Here is a 16710-nt window from a genome sequence, read left to right on the forward strand (position 1 = left end):
CTCAGCAAAGGCCAGTTTTAAATAAATAATCACCGCGTTCATGGCTTAGCGAGGGGGCGTGGTGGTTGTGTGGCTGAAGCAGTTCTCAGGGCGATTTGCGGTGTGGGCGTTTCTCACCTAAGTGCACAGGTGAGAGACCGCCCGCATCCGTGATTGATTCTGGGGCTGCTAATTTGCCACAGCTGCTATGCCCTCTCGATATATAGACGCGCGAGTCAGCTAGAGAAAAAAGGATGAAAGGAAAGAAAGAAGAGAATGGGAGGAAGTATGAGAAGGCAGGAAGCAGGTGGAGAGAGCCGGTGTAAGGAAGAAGGAGAGCGAGCGAGCAAGAGCAGGCTCGCATGAGAGAAAGCAGGCAGCTGGGAGATGATCCCACGAAGGGAGTGTTTGGCCGACACTCAGTGGGGCTGAAGGAAGCGGTCGCTCCAGCTGAGTGATTTAGGAGCTGGAGTGACCAGTAGAGGAGACGACTGACTGTTGAAAGGAGCAGGAGTCGAGGAGGCTTTGGGTTGGTTTAGCCCCAGTGTGAGCACCTTGGCCGCTGGGGAAATAACCCAAGTCTCGGTCCGGTTTGGAACCCGACGTAGCAGGGATCGGAGGGCTACCAGACCAGAGTGAAAGGCAGCTGTTCCTGCAGGTAGGCGACTCTCCTGTTGAGTAGCCCAGATTGGAGTAGCAGGGGAGCCGCCATGGTAAAAGAAGACACCGGGCTTTGTAATTTTGAAGGATTGCTTCCTGTGATATTTTAACCTTGTTGTTTTTAGAAGAATTTTTTCTAATGATTTTAACCTCCACGTATCACAACTGTTTTTATTGGATTATTTATTTGAAGACATTTTTGAATCACTGCACCTTATTTATTTGGACATTGTTTTGTTTGGATTTTAAATAAAAGCACTTTTTCACCATCCCCTTGCTATGTTGTTGCCTCACTGCTTAGCTCATCGATAGTATTACCGATGGTGACGTGTTCAAGGGCTCCCGGACAGCAGATGGGACCATGGAGCCGAACCCACATCGTCACACATGTACTTATGTCTCTTGCAATAACAAAGCCTTTGATATCTTCAATAAATAAGACTTCATCCAGTTTAGGCCTATTAACTGCAGAAAGCAAATACTTCATAATTTTAGGAAAAAAGAAAAACACAAACATAACAGCATGCTTCTGAATAATTAACAATTCTTATTGACAACAAAAACATTACATAAACAAAAAACAATACTAACTCTTGCCACTACAACTCTCCCAAACCGAGATTTTCTCTCAAACAAGGCAAAGATATAATGTAGCAATATCTTAGTCAAAGATCCTCCAACACAAGGCAAGCTAAAAGCAGGGAACAGCTTGTGCAAAATTCTTGAATGATATTCTGTGCATAACCACCACTATTCAAATTCAAACATCGACATAATACAGACCTGGATATACTGACATACAGTATATCTACGCTTATACATACAGTATATTAATACATATTAGAAAGACTAAGTATTACCAATGCCATTACACCTAATATTCTACCAAATGAAAAAAAAAGGAATCCTAACATAAAGGTTACAGAACTTGACACAAATTATTATAAAATGTGAATTGTCAGACTAGTTTAAATATAAAATATTGTTCAGGTCATTTCTTACCCAGTCATGGAGTTTGGTCTCTGCTCTAACCTAAAGCTATCTTCAAGGGAATTCCTCTGCGAATCCACTTTTCCATCCACTTGCGATACCCTGAAAAAGAAACAAAAGCTCATTTGTGACTTATTATATATCATAAGAACTGAGATAATAGTGGTAGTGTAGTTCAGGCCAGGGAGGGCTGTTTGCTTAGCACACAAAATGCCACCATCTGATAATCAAAAACTAGAAAACTGGGTAGTGAAAAAAGTTGAATAACTGATGTACATGTGCAGAATACATTTGAAGACAAGTGTGAATTAGGTTGTTTAAAAAGAAATATACACATATGCAAACCCACGCTGCAGTCAATGCAAGTAAATTTTATAAAGCATTACAATTTCAAAAATTAACAACTTGCTATGAACAAACTCATAAGTAACTATATTTTCTATTTTTGCAATCTGTTATATTTTAAATGCATAAAAGGGATGGGCTGACAACACAGAGAGAAAAGAAATACCAATAACACTTTACAACTGTTTGAAGCTGTACATTTATAAAAACAATAAAAATATAATTAAGAATTAGGAGTATGGTAATCTTTCCTGAGACTACAAAATTCCCACAGCTTGCCATAAAGAAAGCTAAACACAACTACAGTAAACAGTGATTGCTGAAGAACTTCTACATCGAAGTTAAATTGTTTACTATATAAACATCTTGAAGGCCACAGATCCTAGATTCAATAGCCAGATTATGTACTGTATTTCCAAGGGTATTTAATTCCTTTAACAGGAAAAATGAGAAATAAATAAAACACTTCATATAGCACCTTTCCCATGCTCACAGTCATTTACAGATTAAAAGTAAGTAACTCCAGATGCAAAATTGTAAACTCTAAATAAAAGATAAATACAGGGAAAGTAGTCCTGAATTAAAATAAAATCTGAATTAATAAACATGAATAAAATGACAAAATGCTCAAAGATAACCATGAACAAATAACATAATTTGTGATAACATATATCATCATGAGCACCTGGGAACAGAGGGATAACTGGGAGAAACAGTAAGAATGCCAGGATAAGTTGATTGGCTTCCTGACCAAATATGTTTAAGTTGTCTTTGAAAGGAATTCTTTGAGTCAGTTGATCTAATTACTTTAAAATGGCTATTCAATGGATTGAGCACAAAACTGCCAGCATCAGTGAACTGGAGTGTGCAAAAAAACTGAAATGCTGCAAGAGCTTACTAATATAGTCCAGTACAAGTGCTTTGGCAAATAAGAAAACCACAATGTTCACATATGGAAATCAAAGCACTCAATGCTTGAAAAAAAACAACAAAGTTTTAACAAATAATTGGGATGGTCTGAATACTTATGGAATCATTAATTTAATGTTTTATTTACTGATAATAAGGCAGGGTCTGACAAATTTGTCTTCATTTTATTATTTCAAAGGTTTTATTTTTGCCAATTAAGGTTAAATAACATTGCTATTTTAAGATTCCATCATGAAAAAGAGTAAAACATGTGAAAAGGATGTGATTTGTTTATTAATTACCTAATATGAAACTTTTCTCAAGCGGTTACCCTGGTTATATTAAATAACAAAAATTAAATTTATACAGAGCTCAAGTCTGCTTAAAAAGCTTTATATAGAAAGTGGGTAACCACTTCAATCACCACCACCAATGTGCAGTATCCCCCTGCAACAGCAGCCATTCTTGCACCAATATGCCCACCATACCTTAGCTACTACGTGGTGAAGGGATGAGTGAGACAGTTAAACAATAAGGGACAGGGGAGGATTAGGGGGGTAGAATGACTACGATGTGGTGGGCAATTTAGCAAGAATATTGTGAAATACTCTACTCTTCTCATCTTTTAGGACCATAGTCCGAGCCTCAAGTTTAATATTTCATCCAAAGGATGACACACATTTTTATAGCACCCTGTCCTTGTCACTGCACTGGGTCATTGGGATCCAAACATAGACCACAGGATAAACACCTCTGATGGCCTTACCAACACCTCTTCCAGTAGCAAACTAAGCTTTTCCTAGATGGTCTACCATCAAAGTACTTGCATATTTGACTTACCCAACATTGTTAGTATTACGATTATCTACTCTTTCAATCTTGTATTCCACACCATCAATAACCACTTTGCCATGTGCCTTTACTGCAGCCATTTGTTTAGCAAGATCATCTTCATCATCTTCCTCCTCATCCACCAGCATCTCTCTTGCTCTCTGCTCTATCTTTCTGGCTACAGATAAAAAAAAAAAAAAAAAAAAAAAAAAGTATTTCTAATGTTATACAAGGCACTTAAGACCAAATAAATAATTAGTACATGGTTATTGAAAGATAATACAAACAAAATACAAGTTATCTATGTAAAACTAGTCATTTAGCCCGTTACAATAATGGGCGCTAGAACAGTAGTGCATAAACATTAGTAGGAACAGTCTATATTAAATGGCAAGGGACTTTGACCTCATTCTTTTTGTTGGTCGTATTTTTCTTTCTTTCAGCCTTTCTTTTGTTGATGTTTACTTGCTGAGCTGACCGTTCTTTGTGGGCTGCCGCCGTGTATTGTGTGTCTTTAATTTTCTGTGACAGTAATACTGTCTTGTACGGCTCTATTCAATAAGGGCGTGCACAAAAAGGCGACCTCAATTGAACGCGGCGAATAAAGGCGTTCGTAGATAATTTAGTTCAAATGGCTCTGGAATATGTGAAGAGCAACAAAGGTGCAGATCTATTTATTTATTCGATTTATTTGCTGCGCCCAATTAAGGTCGCCCCTTTTGAGGCTCGCCTTTTTTTGTGCGCGCCCTTATTGAAGGATGCCTGTGCGTGCCCTTATTGAAGGATACCATCTTGTATGTCCGCTGGCTTGTACGTCCGTAATATACCTTTAATTTTCTCTGGCGGTAATACAGGCGTGCGCGTCGGTAATATGCCTTTAATCTCCTCTGACAGCGCAGTAATACTGGTTTGTATTTCCGTAAAACGCCTCTAACTTTCTCTGACAGTAATATCGCGCATCGCACCGTGCCCTGCGCATGCGCACTTCATCAGACGACACCCACACACGGACACCTGGACGCACATAGGGATTTTATATATATATATAGATAACATTAAAACTATAGACTAAACAAATTATCTCTACAAGACTTTGGCCATGAGATTTTTTCAAGTCACGCCCTCCTCTCAACCATATTAAACCATGCACACGGTACTCTCACCTCTTATTCGTGTGAATGCTTTTGTAAGACATAGTTCTTGCTCTCTCAGCTCTTATAAATTTTTATGTTTTCCTCACTTTAAGTTCCCAAATAAAGAAGACGTATTATGTCCAAATGTTATTGAATAATTTAATCAAAAAAGGGTTATCAACAGAAAATATGAGTACACAGGCAATCCTAGCACGAGAACAGATGAAGTAAAATGAATGAACGCCAAAAATGTTGATCGGTTACAAAGCAAATTGGTTAAATGCATATCAATAGACTATGCTGAAACAGTTGGTGGTGATCGTGCGGAAGATGAAAACATCAACTTACAATATTCCGAAGAATATCTACAACCGTTAACAATGTCCAGTCTTCCAACAAATGAATTACTGTAGAAAGAAGGATGTATCCAAGAAAGGTAATGTAATAAATCTTCCACAGATAACAGACAAAAAAGGAGATTGTGATATGCCATTCGTATTAAAACGTTAACAGGCTCCTGTTAGAATAGCTTTTGCAAAGACAATTAATTTCAAAGCCAAACAGAATGAAATTGTATTACTCAACGAATAACTCTAACGCAACATGAAACATAATTTACTTTCAATTTATTACGCTTTACTATTTTTTAATATGGTTAATTACTCGCTGTAATGTAAAATAGTTAGTTCTATTATGCATATGTAACAATTCCCATGAAAATAAAAGTTTAAACTGTACACCGTTGAGAGTCATGACCGGGATAAGCTATGCAAATGAGGACACCACATGAAGCAAGGGGAAGGTGCAAAAGTATTCAGTGCTTTTTATTAAAAACAAATCAAAACAATGTCCAAATAATAGTGCAGTGCTCCAATATGTTAACAGATAAATAATCCATAAAGCAAGGTGTTATGTGGAGGTAAAATAATCCTAATAAATAAATCAATCCATCAAAACGAGGTTTAAAAAAAACAAAAAAACATTTGCAGAAAACAGTCCTCTTTTAACTGGAGGCTCCTCTGCCTATTGTAGAAGGAAATTTTTTTATATTAGCATAAAAATAGCAAATTAACATAAAGAGCCATAAAAAGTAATTAAAAGCTTCTAAAACATTAGACTAAGCATAAATTAGAATGTTAAGAAAATAAGATAGGTCAAGTAAATAGTTAACAAAAAAATCAGTCATTGTTGCATTATTTTTTAAGCTTACAGCAAAATTGCTAGTGTGGGAAGAACAGATAAAGAAAGAACAGGATAAGAATATTGAGAACACCTGTGTCCAAGGATAGGAAGCTAAAAGAACGATACCACAGAGAAATGATGGCTCTGGAAGGCACGTAAAGAAACCAGCTGGATTGATGAATCAGCAGAAAGGCAACAAAAGGCTTTTGCTGTAAGCAAGGTCACACTGATGCGATGTATGAAAGAATTATTAGTAAAGTCAGATATTAGCAATAAATATAGTATAATATATTAGAAATTAACTTTAGCATAGAAATTAAGACAAACCAAGCATGCCAAGCAGATAATTTTAATTTTAATTAAAGCTTAAGCTTCAGGCCACCATTATAAAAAAGGTTTGAAAGGCATAGAAAAGGAAATGACGAGAGGAAACCCATATATGGAATCAAGGCCTTGGCCAGTTAAAGAAATAAGAAAAAACAAACTAGAACTAAACAATAGACAAGTAGAAATACCGAGGGGCCAGCTGCAGGAAAGTGAGGAGATAATAACGGTTCCCATGGGAACTCAAGGTATCGGCTGGACAGGAGTAGAGGGAAGGCCGGACAGGAGTAGAGAGGAGTCACAGAAAATGAGCTAATTGAACGAGGTCAAAGTGATAAGAAAATGATATATAAGTTTTGAGTCCGGAACTGTTCAGGGCTCAACTCAATTTGGCCGTATTGGGTTGAATCCTTGTTATTATTATGGTTATTTTATTGCAATAAAACTGTAGACTCTGTATGCCTATCTATTGAGTCCTAATAGCCTTTATTTCAGGTAAAAAGCCTTCTGGTGATGATTTTTTAGCCACAACACTATCCCGTAGTATGGGCTTGCAGCAGAGGAGTCGCCTTAACAGCAGGCGCAGCTGACCTTCCTTCAGGTCTGGTAGCCTGCCTTCTCTCACCCAGATCACAACAGAGAAAACGAAAGAGTTTAATGTAGACTTTTGACTAATTCTATAGCTCTCTTCATATTTCTGACTTCCCGGCTGGAAAGAGAAACAGACAACATTCACTCAAACTATATTAATGTGGAGCCCCCAATTGTGGCACATTGTTGATTGTTTTAATAAATTACCAGCATTGAGAGTGGCAAAAGTGAGGGATTAAATCCTCTTTCCTACACTAGGCAAGGAAGGGCATCAAGATGGAAGTGGTGGGAAACAGACAAAGAAGTAAGTCAATGAAGATGTGGTTGGAGTTGATGTCAGATGATATAAAAAGAATTGTCTTTACCCAAATGATGCCCAGTAACATGGAGATTGCATACAAAAGATTTTGATGAGGGGCGGTGGGCAAATCTGGTTAAACCTGGAAAATGTATACTAAACCAATGACGATGAAAAAAAAGACGATAATTAAATAACAGATTAATTAACATGATTCGATTTATTCTATGTTTCTCCCACAACAGAATCATTTTAATCAGGAGGGAGAAATAAGTTACTTTTGACATTTATGAATGAAGTATACACATTAAACAAACTAAAGAGACTGTTACACTGATGTACTGTAGTAAGACTTAAAATACAAGATAATACTGCCTTACCCTCTTCTTCTCTCATCTTCTTCAGATCATCCTCTCCAACAAGTGATACCCTAGGTTTAGGTTTGTTTTCTGGGATTTGTTGTTTGACTTCTATTTCAAAATATTTTTGCCGGTCCCGGAAGGAGCGCTGTTCTGGGCTGTTCAAGCCACTAGGTGATGGAGCCTTTCAAGGAAATTAATAGGATGGGATTAGACTAAGAGTGTGGCAATGTATTTATTTAAGAAGAATGAGATGATAAAGAGAATTCATCCTAGGATTGCAATTCACAAAATGACTGAAAACATTTCAACGGTTTGTGACCATTAATAAAACATTTTGTTAAATGTTTCCTAGTATTAATAATTTTAAATTTGTTTAACAACAATGCTATGTCATTTAAAGATGCATAACATGATTATTTGTAAAATTTGCACTTAACAAAGGATGTTATTTGAGTTGTTTTGTTTTTGCATCTGTTGTTAATATTATCACTAGTCTGCAAGAGATATACCAGTAACTACATTCTTTCCTCATAAGCTCGTGTAAGCGTAACCAACTCAGGCAGCATTGTTCATTGAAATAATAAGGGAAAGGAAGCTTCCCCTAGCAGGCTAAATCACCCCCTTCCTTCCAATCCCTCTCCTTCCCAAGATGTGGAGTATACTGTTAATTTGAGGCTTTATCATACCATAATCGCAGACCATCACAACAATAATATTGTTATGTGGAAAATTCAGTAATGAACTCAAAAGTACTATATTGCGTGTATTTGGTTTACAAACACTTTAAACAAATAAGGTGCTTTTTAACAGCAGTATTCCCTTTACATAGTGGCAGTTAAAATATTTCTTGTAAATCTCAACTTAAACATTATTGTAATTAAATCAAATATAAAACCAAAGCTATTTGCCACAGCCAGGGCATTAACACTAGAATTACCAGAGCCTACGAAAAAAACTTGTAGATCCGTCCCACCTTAAATCGCTTCATAAATCTCCGCCAGCGTCCTTTGTTCTCTAAATGTGCAGATAAAGACAAGCTGCAAACAGCTGACTATTCCATCCCCCGACCGACTTTGAACGTGTACGAACTTCTCCCAGCTCATGCCTTGATTGATTATCTGGGAGTGAAGTGGAGTTTTAGAGTGGAAGTAATAGATCGTTATTTGGAACACACGCATTTCATGTGTGTTCCGTTTTCTACAGTAATCTGAGTAAACACTTTTTTAAAACAGAAACGTTTTTCATATTCTGGTAGTAAATGACAAAATGTAGGCATAAACTATATAATGTATGAAGCCTGAAGTCCAAATATCAAAGAAACACTTTCACGAAAGGTACAAATATAACAGAACAAGTGCACTTTTATTCAAAAATATAACTGCAGAAGAAAAAAAAAGCAGCCTTAGTGTGCGACATTGACATTCATTTACTATGACAGCCCCGTGGCGCAACAGTATCAGTTGCCGACTGGGAATCAAAAGGTCACGAGTTTGATCCTGCTCGATTCCCTTTTGAGAAGTAAACTGCTCTTATTTTTACTATTTTAGAATAAAAAGATGCATTTGATTTCAGTCTGTAACAGCCGGTGTAATTTATGATATTTGTAAAAGTTAGCTTTGTGTTTGTTTTTATTCACTTTTCTCTCAGTCACGTTCAGGATCCTGTGTTCCAAATAGCGATCTATTATTTCCACTCTAAAACTCCAGCAGTTCAGTCACTCCCAGATAATCAAACAAGGTATGAGCTGGGAAAACTTAGTGAGCGTTTTGCGATGGTGAACGAATTGCCGGCTTTTTGCTGCTCGTCTTAATTGGCACATTTAGAAGACAAAAGAGAAATGAGAACGGTTTTAAGGTGGGCTGGATCTATGACTTTTTTCGTAGACTCTGGTAATTCTATTGTTAATGTTTTATCTAGTTTGTTATAGAAAAACAAGTTACCCTCAGAGTCCAGAGCCATGATCATAACATTATAACAGGCACCTTCCAAGCAACAGCAAGTTAAAAAAGAAAACAGATTTAGAAATGTTATCTGAACAGATATACGCAGAAACATTTTCTTTTATCAGGAAGCAGCATAAATAGTCATGTTCAGTAGCAACTCTTTTTCACTCGGTTTTCTGAAAAGCACACAAAGCAATGGTTTCACACATAAATCAACATAAAACATCTGTTGCTGCCTGTTGTGCCTCCTGTCGGTGCCTGTTTGCAGCAGCATCGGATGCAGGGGGGTTGGCTGCCTGGCTGTCTTTGTGAGACAGATGCGCAGGGGTGGCAGTTGCAGTGAGATGCAATACGGTTTGTACCTCCTGTCATTGTGTCTATCCTCCTAGGCGAACATTGCCATAGGTGCACCAGCTACATGAACATGTTCAGGACCACGATCAGCTGGGGACAGATCAGCTGATGCCGGTACCTCACTTTCGTTTTTGATCTACATCTCCAGATCACTTGCATCAAAGTCAGACAAATCAGGGTCCAATTCAGCAATAATACGAAAAAAGTCATCCACGGATTATTTTTCTTTGAGCATTCACTTTGTTATCTCTCCACATGCCATTTTAGAAGCTGTTTGATTTTCGATACTCATGCACACGTAGGGAATTGAGGTCAAATCAACAAAGCTAACTTTCCTTATAGCAAAAGTGTATCGAAAAGCGCTGTAACAAGAATATCATTGATCTCTATCGATCGCTAGCGAGACTGAAGCTTTCAAAATAATAATAATAATGCGCGATAAAATAATTGTCGGCATTAATTAATGCTAAAATAATACTAAAAGCCAATTGTCTATTATTTGGCAAACTTTAGACCTAACTGCACTTGTGTTGTGTGGGAGTTTCACTTTAAACACAATAGACAAATGTAAGGAAAACAAAAAGGACTTGCCCTTCTAAAGCCTGACAAAAATGATTACAGAACATTTTATATTTCTATTTTTGCTTGGATAGAGCACAAAGCAAATATAAATTATTTACATTTTCCAAAAAATATCCTTATCTAATACCAGTTTATACAGATTACACAGAATTCATGTGCCTGTAGTAGCTCTACCAAATTCAATTAAGGAAGTTTTTCTACTATAAAACTACTAGCCTGATATATCCCAGGGTGCTCAGAGTGGAAAAAAGTGTTGGGGCAGGCAATAAATAAATTCTCCAGGGGCAAAATTTCTGGAATGAAACACAGACTACATTCTTCATATGTACGCAATTTGTAGGAGATAGATTTAATGGTGTGGATTTGCAAAATGGAGAAACATACAAATGCACATTCAGCTTAATTTATTAATTAATTAGATTAGATGTAACTGGGAGAACATCTGCTCAAAACAGCCTTTCAATGTTCCACAAATTGTGAATACAAAGGCGAGACAGATAAATTCATTTACTGAACATTCTTGATCCATTTTGGGGCACAGAGAGTTGACATCCTTTTTGGCCAAAATCTTGTAAAGACTGAAAGCACGTCTAGATGGGGTGCAAATTCACTGCAAGGTATTTTCATTCAAACAACCCCGTTCTCTCACACTACTATAAAGCCAATTTAGTCCAAACAATGGTCTATTAGTTATTCAATAGTTTAGATTTAACTGGTGGAATTTTCTTAAATGGGTTCCAAACTCTGGGTAAAGTCCTGCATAAGAAATTCCTGCTAGCATATCAATTTTGCAAACTGATGTTGTACTATCAGGTCTCACCCTCCTCATAACAGTCAAGGATGTTAATATATACAACAAGCTTGTCCTGCAGAAACCAAAGCTCTATTGGACAATACCTCTATTCTACATGCATTATTTTTCCCAACACACATGAGAAAACTTGTATGTACTTATCAGTGCACAACTGTCCGCTGATGGCCACCTTTGCTTTGAAAATGTGTCAATCAGCAGCACTGAACCTGCACTCATTCACACCAATTCAGCCAGCCATTTGCCACTCAAGACTCTTCTTAGTACCAGCAGCTCAAATCCTCTGACTTACAGCTCAAGTCTGCTTTGAAGATTTTATACGGCAAAGAGTTATATAAGTAATGATACGAGTATATCGTTATTTGAAATACATACAGTGTACATTTCATGTGTGCTCCATGTCTACAACAATCCGTGTAAATGTATGACAAAACAAGAAATGTTAGGTCTCTAGACATAAAAACAAATGTACGTGTTTAGACTTTATTTCTGAAAGGGTTCTGCATTCTATTGAAACACCACAGTGCGAATATAAACCCCTCATGTGTTACTAGTCCCACAGGGAAAGGACTTCCTGAGAATGTCATCATGAGGCTTATGGAGCTTTTTCTGGACAAATGCTTAAGAGTAACAATAGACAACTTCTTCACATCGCTGTTGCTGGCTAATAGACTGCTGAAACGTTCACACTCTCCCCGATCTGACACTACTAGTATTATTTATTCAGAAATGGCTCCATATATTGAGCTTATGTCAAGTTAGGGTGATTATAACAGCACTGATAAATAATTTGTCTTTTTAGAGCTGACTGATACAAGTATCATAAATTTACATAAACTGTTACGGACTCAAATTGAAAGTATGTTGTTATTATTATATTTTCCTCGCATGTGCTTGGGGTAAGTGGGCTTTTCAGGGGGAACGAAAATTTTTGCAGGCTTTGCGATTTCTAGTTTTAACTGCTATTATTGCTACAGCTCTTTTTGATAGTGGTTACTGTTAATTTGTAAGCATACTCTATACCTCCTACTGTTACTATTCTGTGATGTCTATTTTCATACTTACTACTATGAATCTATTGTATTGATCAGCTTGTATTTTTGATGTTGCACTGCAGTCATGTTTGCCCTGTAAATGGACTTTATGAAGGTGCATGATATTAATGCCACTATACAAAAAATAAAAACTGATTGCTTGATTAATTAAAAGGAAAGCAGTGACACCCAAAGTAGACATTTACAGATAGAAAAGTGGATAAACTGCTCAAATGCCTCACAGCATGCAAACATACAGATAAATCAGCTTTAGTTACCTCATGAAAATAAAAGTTAGCTAAGCCCCTTGCATCAAATATTAAGAAAATAATGTTATTGCCCTCCACCAGCAAGAATAATGCCAAGGTCAGGAAATAATCTTAAAAAGCCAGACTAAGAGGAGCCAGTAAGCCTGTCCATCTTAGTCCAGCTGCTTTTCTACCTCCTCCTGTTCCACAGAAGGCCTACTGATGAGGGGCACAGCAGACAGACTGACATATCCCTTGTGGAAGGCCAGCTCCCCTACATCTTGGTTAGATTCTCCTTCAGTCGGAATGCTGTGAGATGGGCTGCTGAGTATGATGTTGCCATCCTCGAAGACATTGTTCTCCAGGTCCTGCCATAAGGGTTACAGTCACACGTAATCAACACTCTGGTTTTTATCTGATATCTTCAATGGAATCAAACATCAATGCAACATTGTACACAATCGTCTTTTAAAAGGTGTCAACATCCTTCATATAAATAATATGAAAATGCTAATATAATACAACAGAAGTTAAATAAAGGCATTGCCAGCAGCGTTTTCACAGAAACTTTCTTCAGTGAGGCCTACATGTGTGCAGTCTATTGGTTCCGTTTTCAAAAATATCTGATATAAACTTATAATATGGAAGGGAAGGTTTTATCATTTGAGCTAAAAAAAACTTTTTAGGTAGCAAACAGCTAGCAATCTACTAGGAGTAAACTTCAGATTTTTGCAGGAGATCCTGAACAGCTCAAGAGCATATTCATATATTTATATGTTTACTTGCCTCTCTAACAAATCCTTATTTCATAATCTCAGTAGTAAAGGGAACATCTTTTCTCCTTTAAAAAATAAATTAATAAAGAATGTGGATGTAAAGCCTGAACAATACAATAATGTTGAATAAAACTGTAAATACTTAAACAATTAAAACATTAGGAATATGATAGAAAGGAATTTAAATTTGTGCCCATTTTGGCACACAGTCTTTTTAAGTCAGCCCTAAGCATTGGAAGGAGTCTTAATACTATCAAACCATGCGAATGTAGAGGTGACCTTAGGACTTGGTGATCACTTTAATGGACTCTAAATCTTTTATTCCCTCCTCTACCTTTATGTTTTATTTACAACTTTTGAAAGGATATGGGGTCTCGATATCCTTTGATGTTTTCCCTCCGCCTTCTTCTCCTACAGTATCTCAAAATCATGGTCTACTGTATATTCAATGCTGTTTATGACAGCTTATTGACTATTGCCTAAAGCTGAAATGTGGCAATGGGATCTTCCTTTGGTCCCCATGTTTCTTGGAACTTGGTTAAAAAAAAACATTTATTTGGTTTCCGCAAACATTAATTATCAACAAACCCAATTTTTGTTTGTACATCTATACTGTATTACTGCACATAAGCATTATACTATGGTTCTGATCTCTGATTTCCTCAATATTGTTATTATTGTAACTTCAAAGTTTATGCACATGTTTACAAGTTTTGGGAATGCACTTTGGCTTTTTAATTTATATTCTCAAGTTTTTAATATTCTGGCTTTCCTTCTTTCTGCTAATATCCCTCCTGTTCATATTTTCTTCCCACTGGACCGGTCTATGCTTCATCTCTATGTGACTACTGCCACAAATTAATTTCTAGCCACCCTCTGAAAACAAACATGTCCTTCATCCCCACATTTAAGTAACTGACAGAAAGCAATAAGGTTTCTTTCTTCATTTAATATTTTAACAAACAACCAAGCAATTGTGATTGTTTTAACCTTCATAAAATGTCTCTCTCTCTCAAGTTCCCAATGTCAATATAAAACCAAAATATAAATTCAACAAATTATGTATAAAACTGAGGAATATATGGTACAATGTTAATTAATTCCCATAGCTCCGGTTTATTTTATATATGCTGGCACCCAAACGTATACTGTACATTTTAAAACCAGAGCAAACAAAGTGCACTAACATTCAAATTTTACTCACCTCAGGAGATGGTTTTGACTCTATATTGTTTCTCTGGATTAGGTTCTCCTAAAGAAAACAAAATAAAAATGTCATACTTTATAGAATTTTTGTTATAGGAGATATTACTGAAACTCTGTGCTATAACTTAAATATTTGGCTAAGTTTGATGGTTGGTGAATGGTCAATTTTTGATTACATATCTTGAAAGATCCAAACAAGCATTAGAGGTTAGCGTAATCATTTGGGGTACTTTCACAAAGCAAGAAAAATACACTTGTGCTTTGCTTAAGTATTAATCCTGCTTATATTTAGAAGATCCACTGTAACAGGACAATATTGATTAAAGTTAATCTTTGAAAAAATACCAAGTATAATGGGGCACTGATTCACCTTCAAAAGATGTAGACACCACTCATAATTTATTTTCATTTGAAAGGAGAAAAGCATAAACATCAGGGTTTTAATTGATACTTCTGCACATTTGATTATTAATTCAGCATTTTATACCTGTGCTCACTTACAGTTTTGGCATTTGTGAATATCAGACACATATTTTGATAACTACGCTTTTAATATATTTCCTATATTGGGCTTGTATGACATTCACTAAAAACTATTTGAGTCAAAATCATCCTAGAGAAGGAGTGGAAGGATTATCATTCAGAACCCTGAGACATTTTTTGATTGTACAATGTTTTAACTTTCATTATTTACATTAAATTGTAATGACTGACTGTATACAGATACTCATAATTTCAAATGTGTTTGATCAAGATAGGGTGAGAGGGTGAGCAATGACTCAGCTGTTGCTTCCACAACACATAGATAAGCATATAATCATAAAACAACAACAAGAATAAGGACAGTCATAATTCTCTATCAGCTTCTTAGAGGAAGTCTCAAGATATGACAAATGGCAAACAAGGTGAGCAAGAAAATTTCACATTGGTGCATGAACTACATTATTAGGCACCATAGAAACTACATTCCTTTTAACAAGAACTGCCTAAAAATAAAGTCTGTGTCAACCCAGGTAGAAGGCTCTATTTCAGCCTACCTGCTGCTCATGGACCACATGACTAGTAGGAACAGCAGCGAAGGTTTTGTAAGCCTGTTTAATATTAACAGGGAACTCATCAGGGGAGAGTGGGGAAGGGACACGAGGCTGCAGAGAAAGAAAGAAATTGATAGAGTAAAGAAGCATGAAGTACAAAATAGAGAGAAAATTAAAGAATATAAAGTAAATATGACTAAGAAAGAAATAGAACAAAGAATGGAGTCCAGTTATTTAGTTACAATGGAAGCCAGAGCAAGGGATGACCACATGAACAAAGCAATATTTTAAACTGCACAGTTCTCTAGGCAAAACAATGTAGATACTGTATATTTTATGTAGTGCAATTTACATGGTTTGGCCTGATTAAAAATATACAATACTTGTTATATCACTGTATTGCTATTTTTAAATTAAACATTTAAAAGTATTTGCATGCTGTGAATAATCCCAAAGCTCAGGATGGCTCCAAAAGTAAGGAGTTAAATGACATCCACTTGTTATTAGACTAACATTTTTTTAAAATTAGTAAACAATGTTATTAGTAAGGATGAGCCTTTAAATAACATTTACATAAAATTGTTAAGTGGGTATATAAGCATAATAAAAAAGCTCTGGATGTTTAACTATTGTGTGTGGTTTAGGGAAGTACATATTTTCCAAAGAAAACTGTATAAAAGTTCTTGGTGTTTTCACCACACTGACATCAAAGAGATAAAAAGAGCAAAACAGAGGGGTGAGGGAGAAGGGGCTTTTTGAAATTCCCTTTATATCATACCTATAATAAACACGGATTTAATATGCTTTGAAACTATCAGGTTCACTGTTAGCTCCCATGTGTATCACCTGCGTAAAATTATGCACTTTCCATATTCCTAGTAAGAGTGCTGGTCAAGACTGCAGATCTTCAAATTTTACTTTTACAGAAACAATGATTGTGTCATCCTTTAAGAGTCTTGGAGGAAAAATAAATTAAGATTTTGCCTGTGTCTACAGTTACTTATGTACTATCCCCAACTTACTGTTCGGTACTGTGAAATCAAATTGTGTCCTCTATTATATCATACTTTTCAAAAATCTAACAGATTTCCTTCATAACTTGAAATATTTCCATTTTG

General features: G+C 36.2%; 1 protein-coding gene across 17 annotated transcripts in view; it reads right to left on the minus strand.

Moving 5' to 3' along the window:
* The window catches only part of scrib (scribble planar cell polarity protein), a 284575-nt gene that overhangs the window by 33798 nt on the left and 234067 nt on the right, over positions 1-16710 (minus strand). For 12 of the 17 annotated variants that reach the window (XM_051929189.1, XM_051929183.1, XM_051929179.1 and 9 more), the window contains 6 exons: positions 15596-15703; positions 14557-14604; positions 12771-12944; positions 7623-7785; positions 3724-3892; positions 1642-1731 (listed from right to left, as the gene is read on the minus strand). In XM_051929189.1, the coding sequence (XP_051785149.1) occupies positions 1642-1731; positions 3724-3892; positions 7623-7785; positions 12771-12944; positions 14557-14604; positions 15596-15703 (752 nt within the window). The remainder of the gene's footprint in view (positions 1-1641; positions 1732-3723; positions 3893-7622; positions 7786-12770; positions 12945-14556; positions 14605-15595; positions 15704-16710) is intronic. The other 5 variants (XM_051929190.1, XM_028804216.2, XM_028804217.2 and 2 more) reach the window with 3 other exon arrangements.

Source organism: Erpetoichthys calabaricus, chromosome 6 (assembly GCF_900747795.2).
Source record: "Erpetoichthys calabaricus chromosome 6, fErpCal1.3, whole genome shotgun sequence".
In the NCBI taxonomy this organism is placed as follows: Eukaryota; Metazoa; Chordata; class Cladistia; order Polypteriformes; family Polypteridae; genus Erpetoichthys; species Erpetoichthys calabaricus.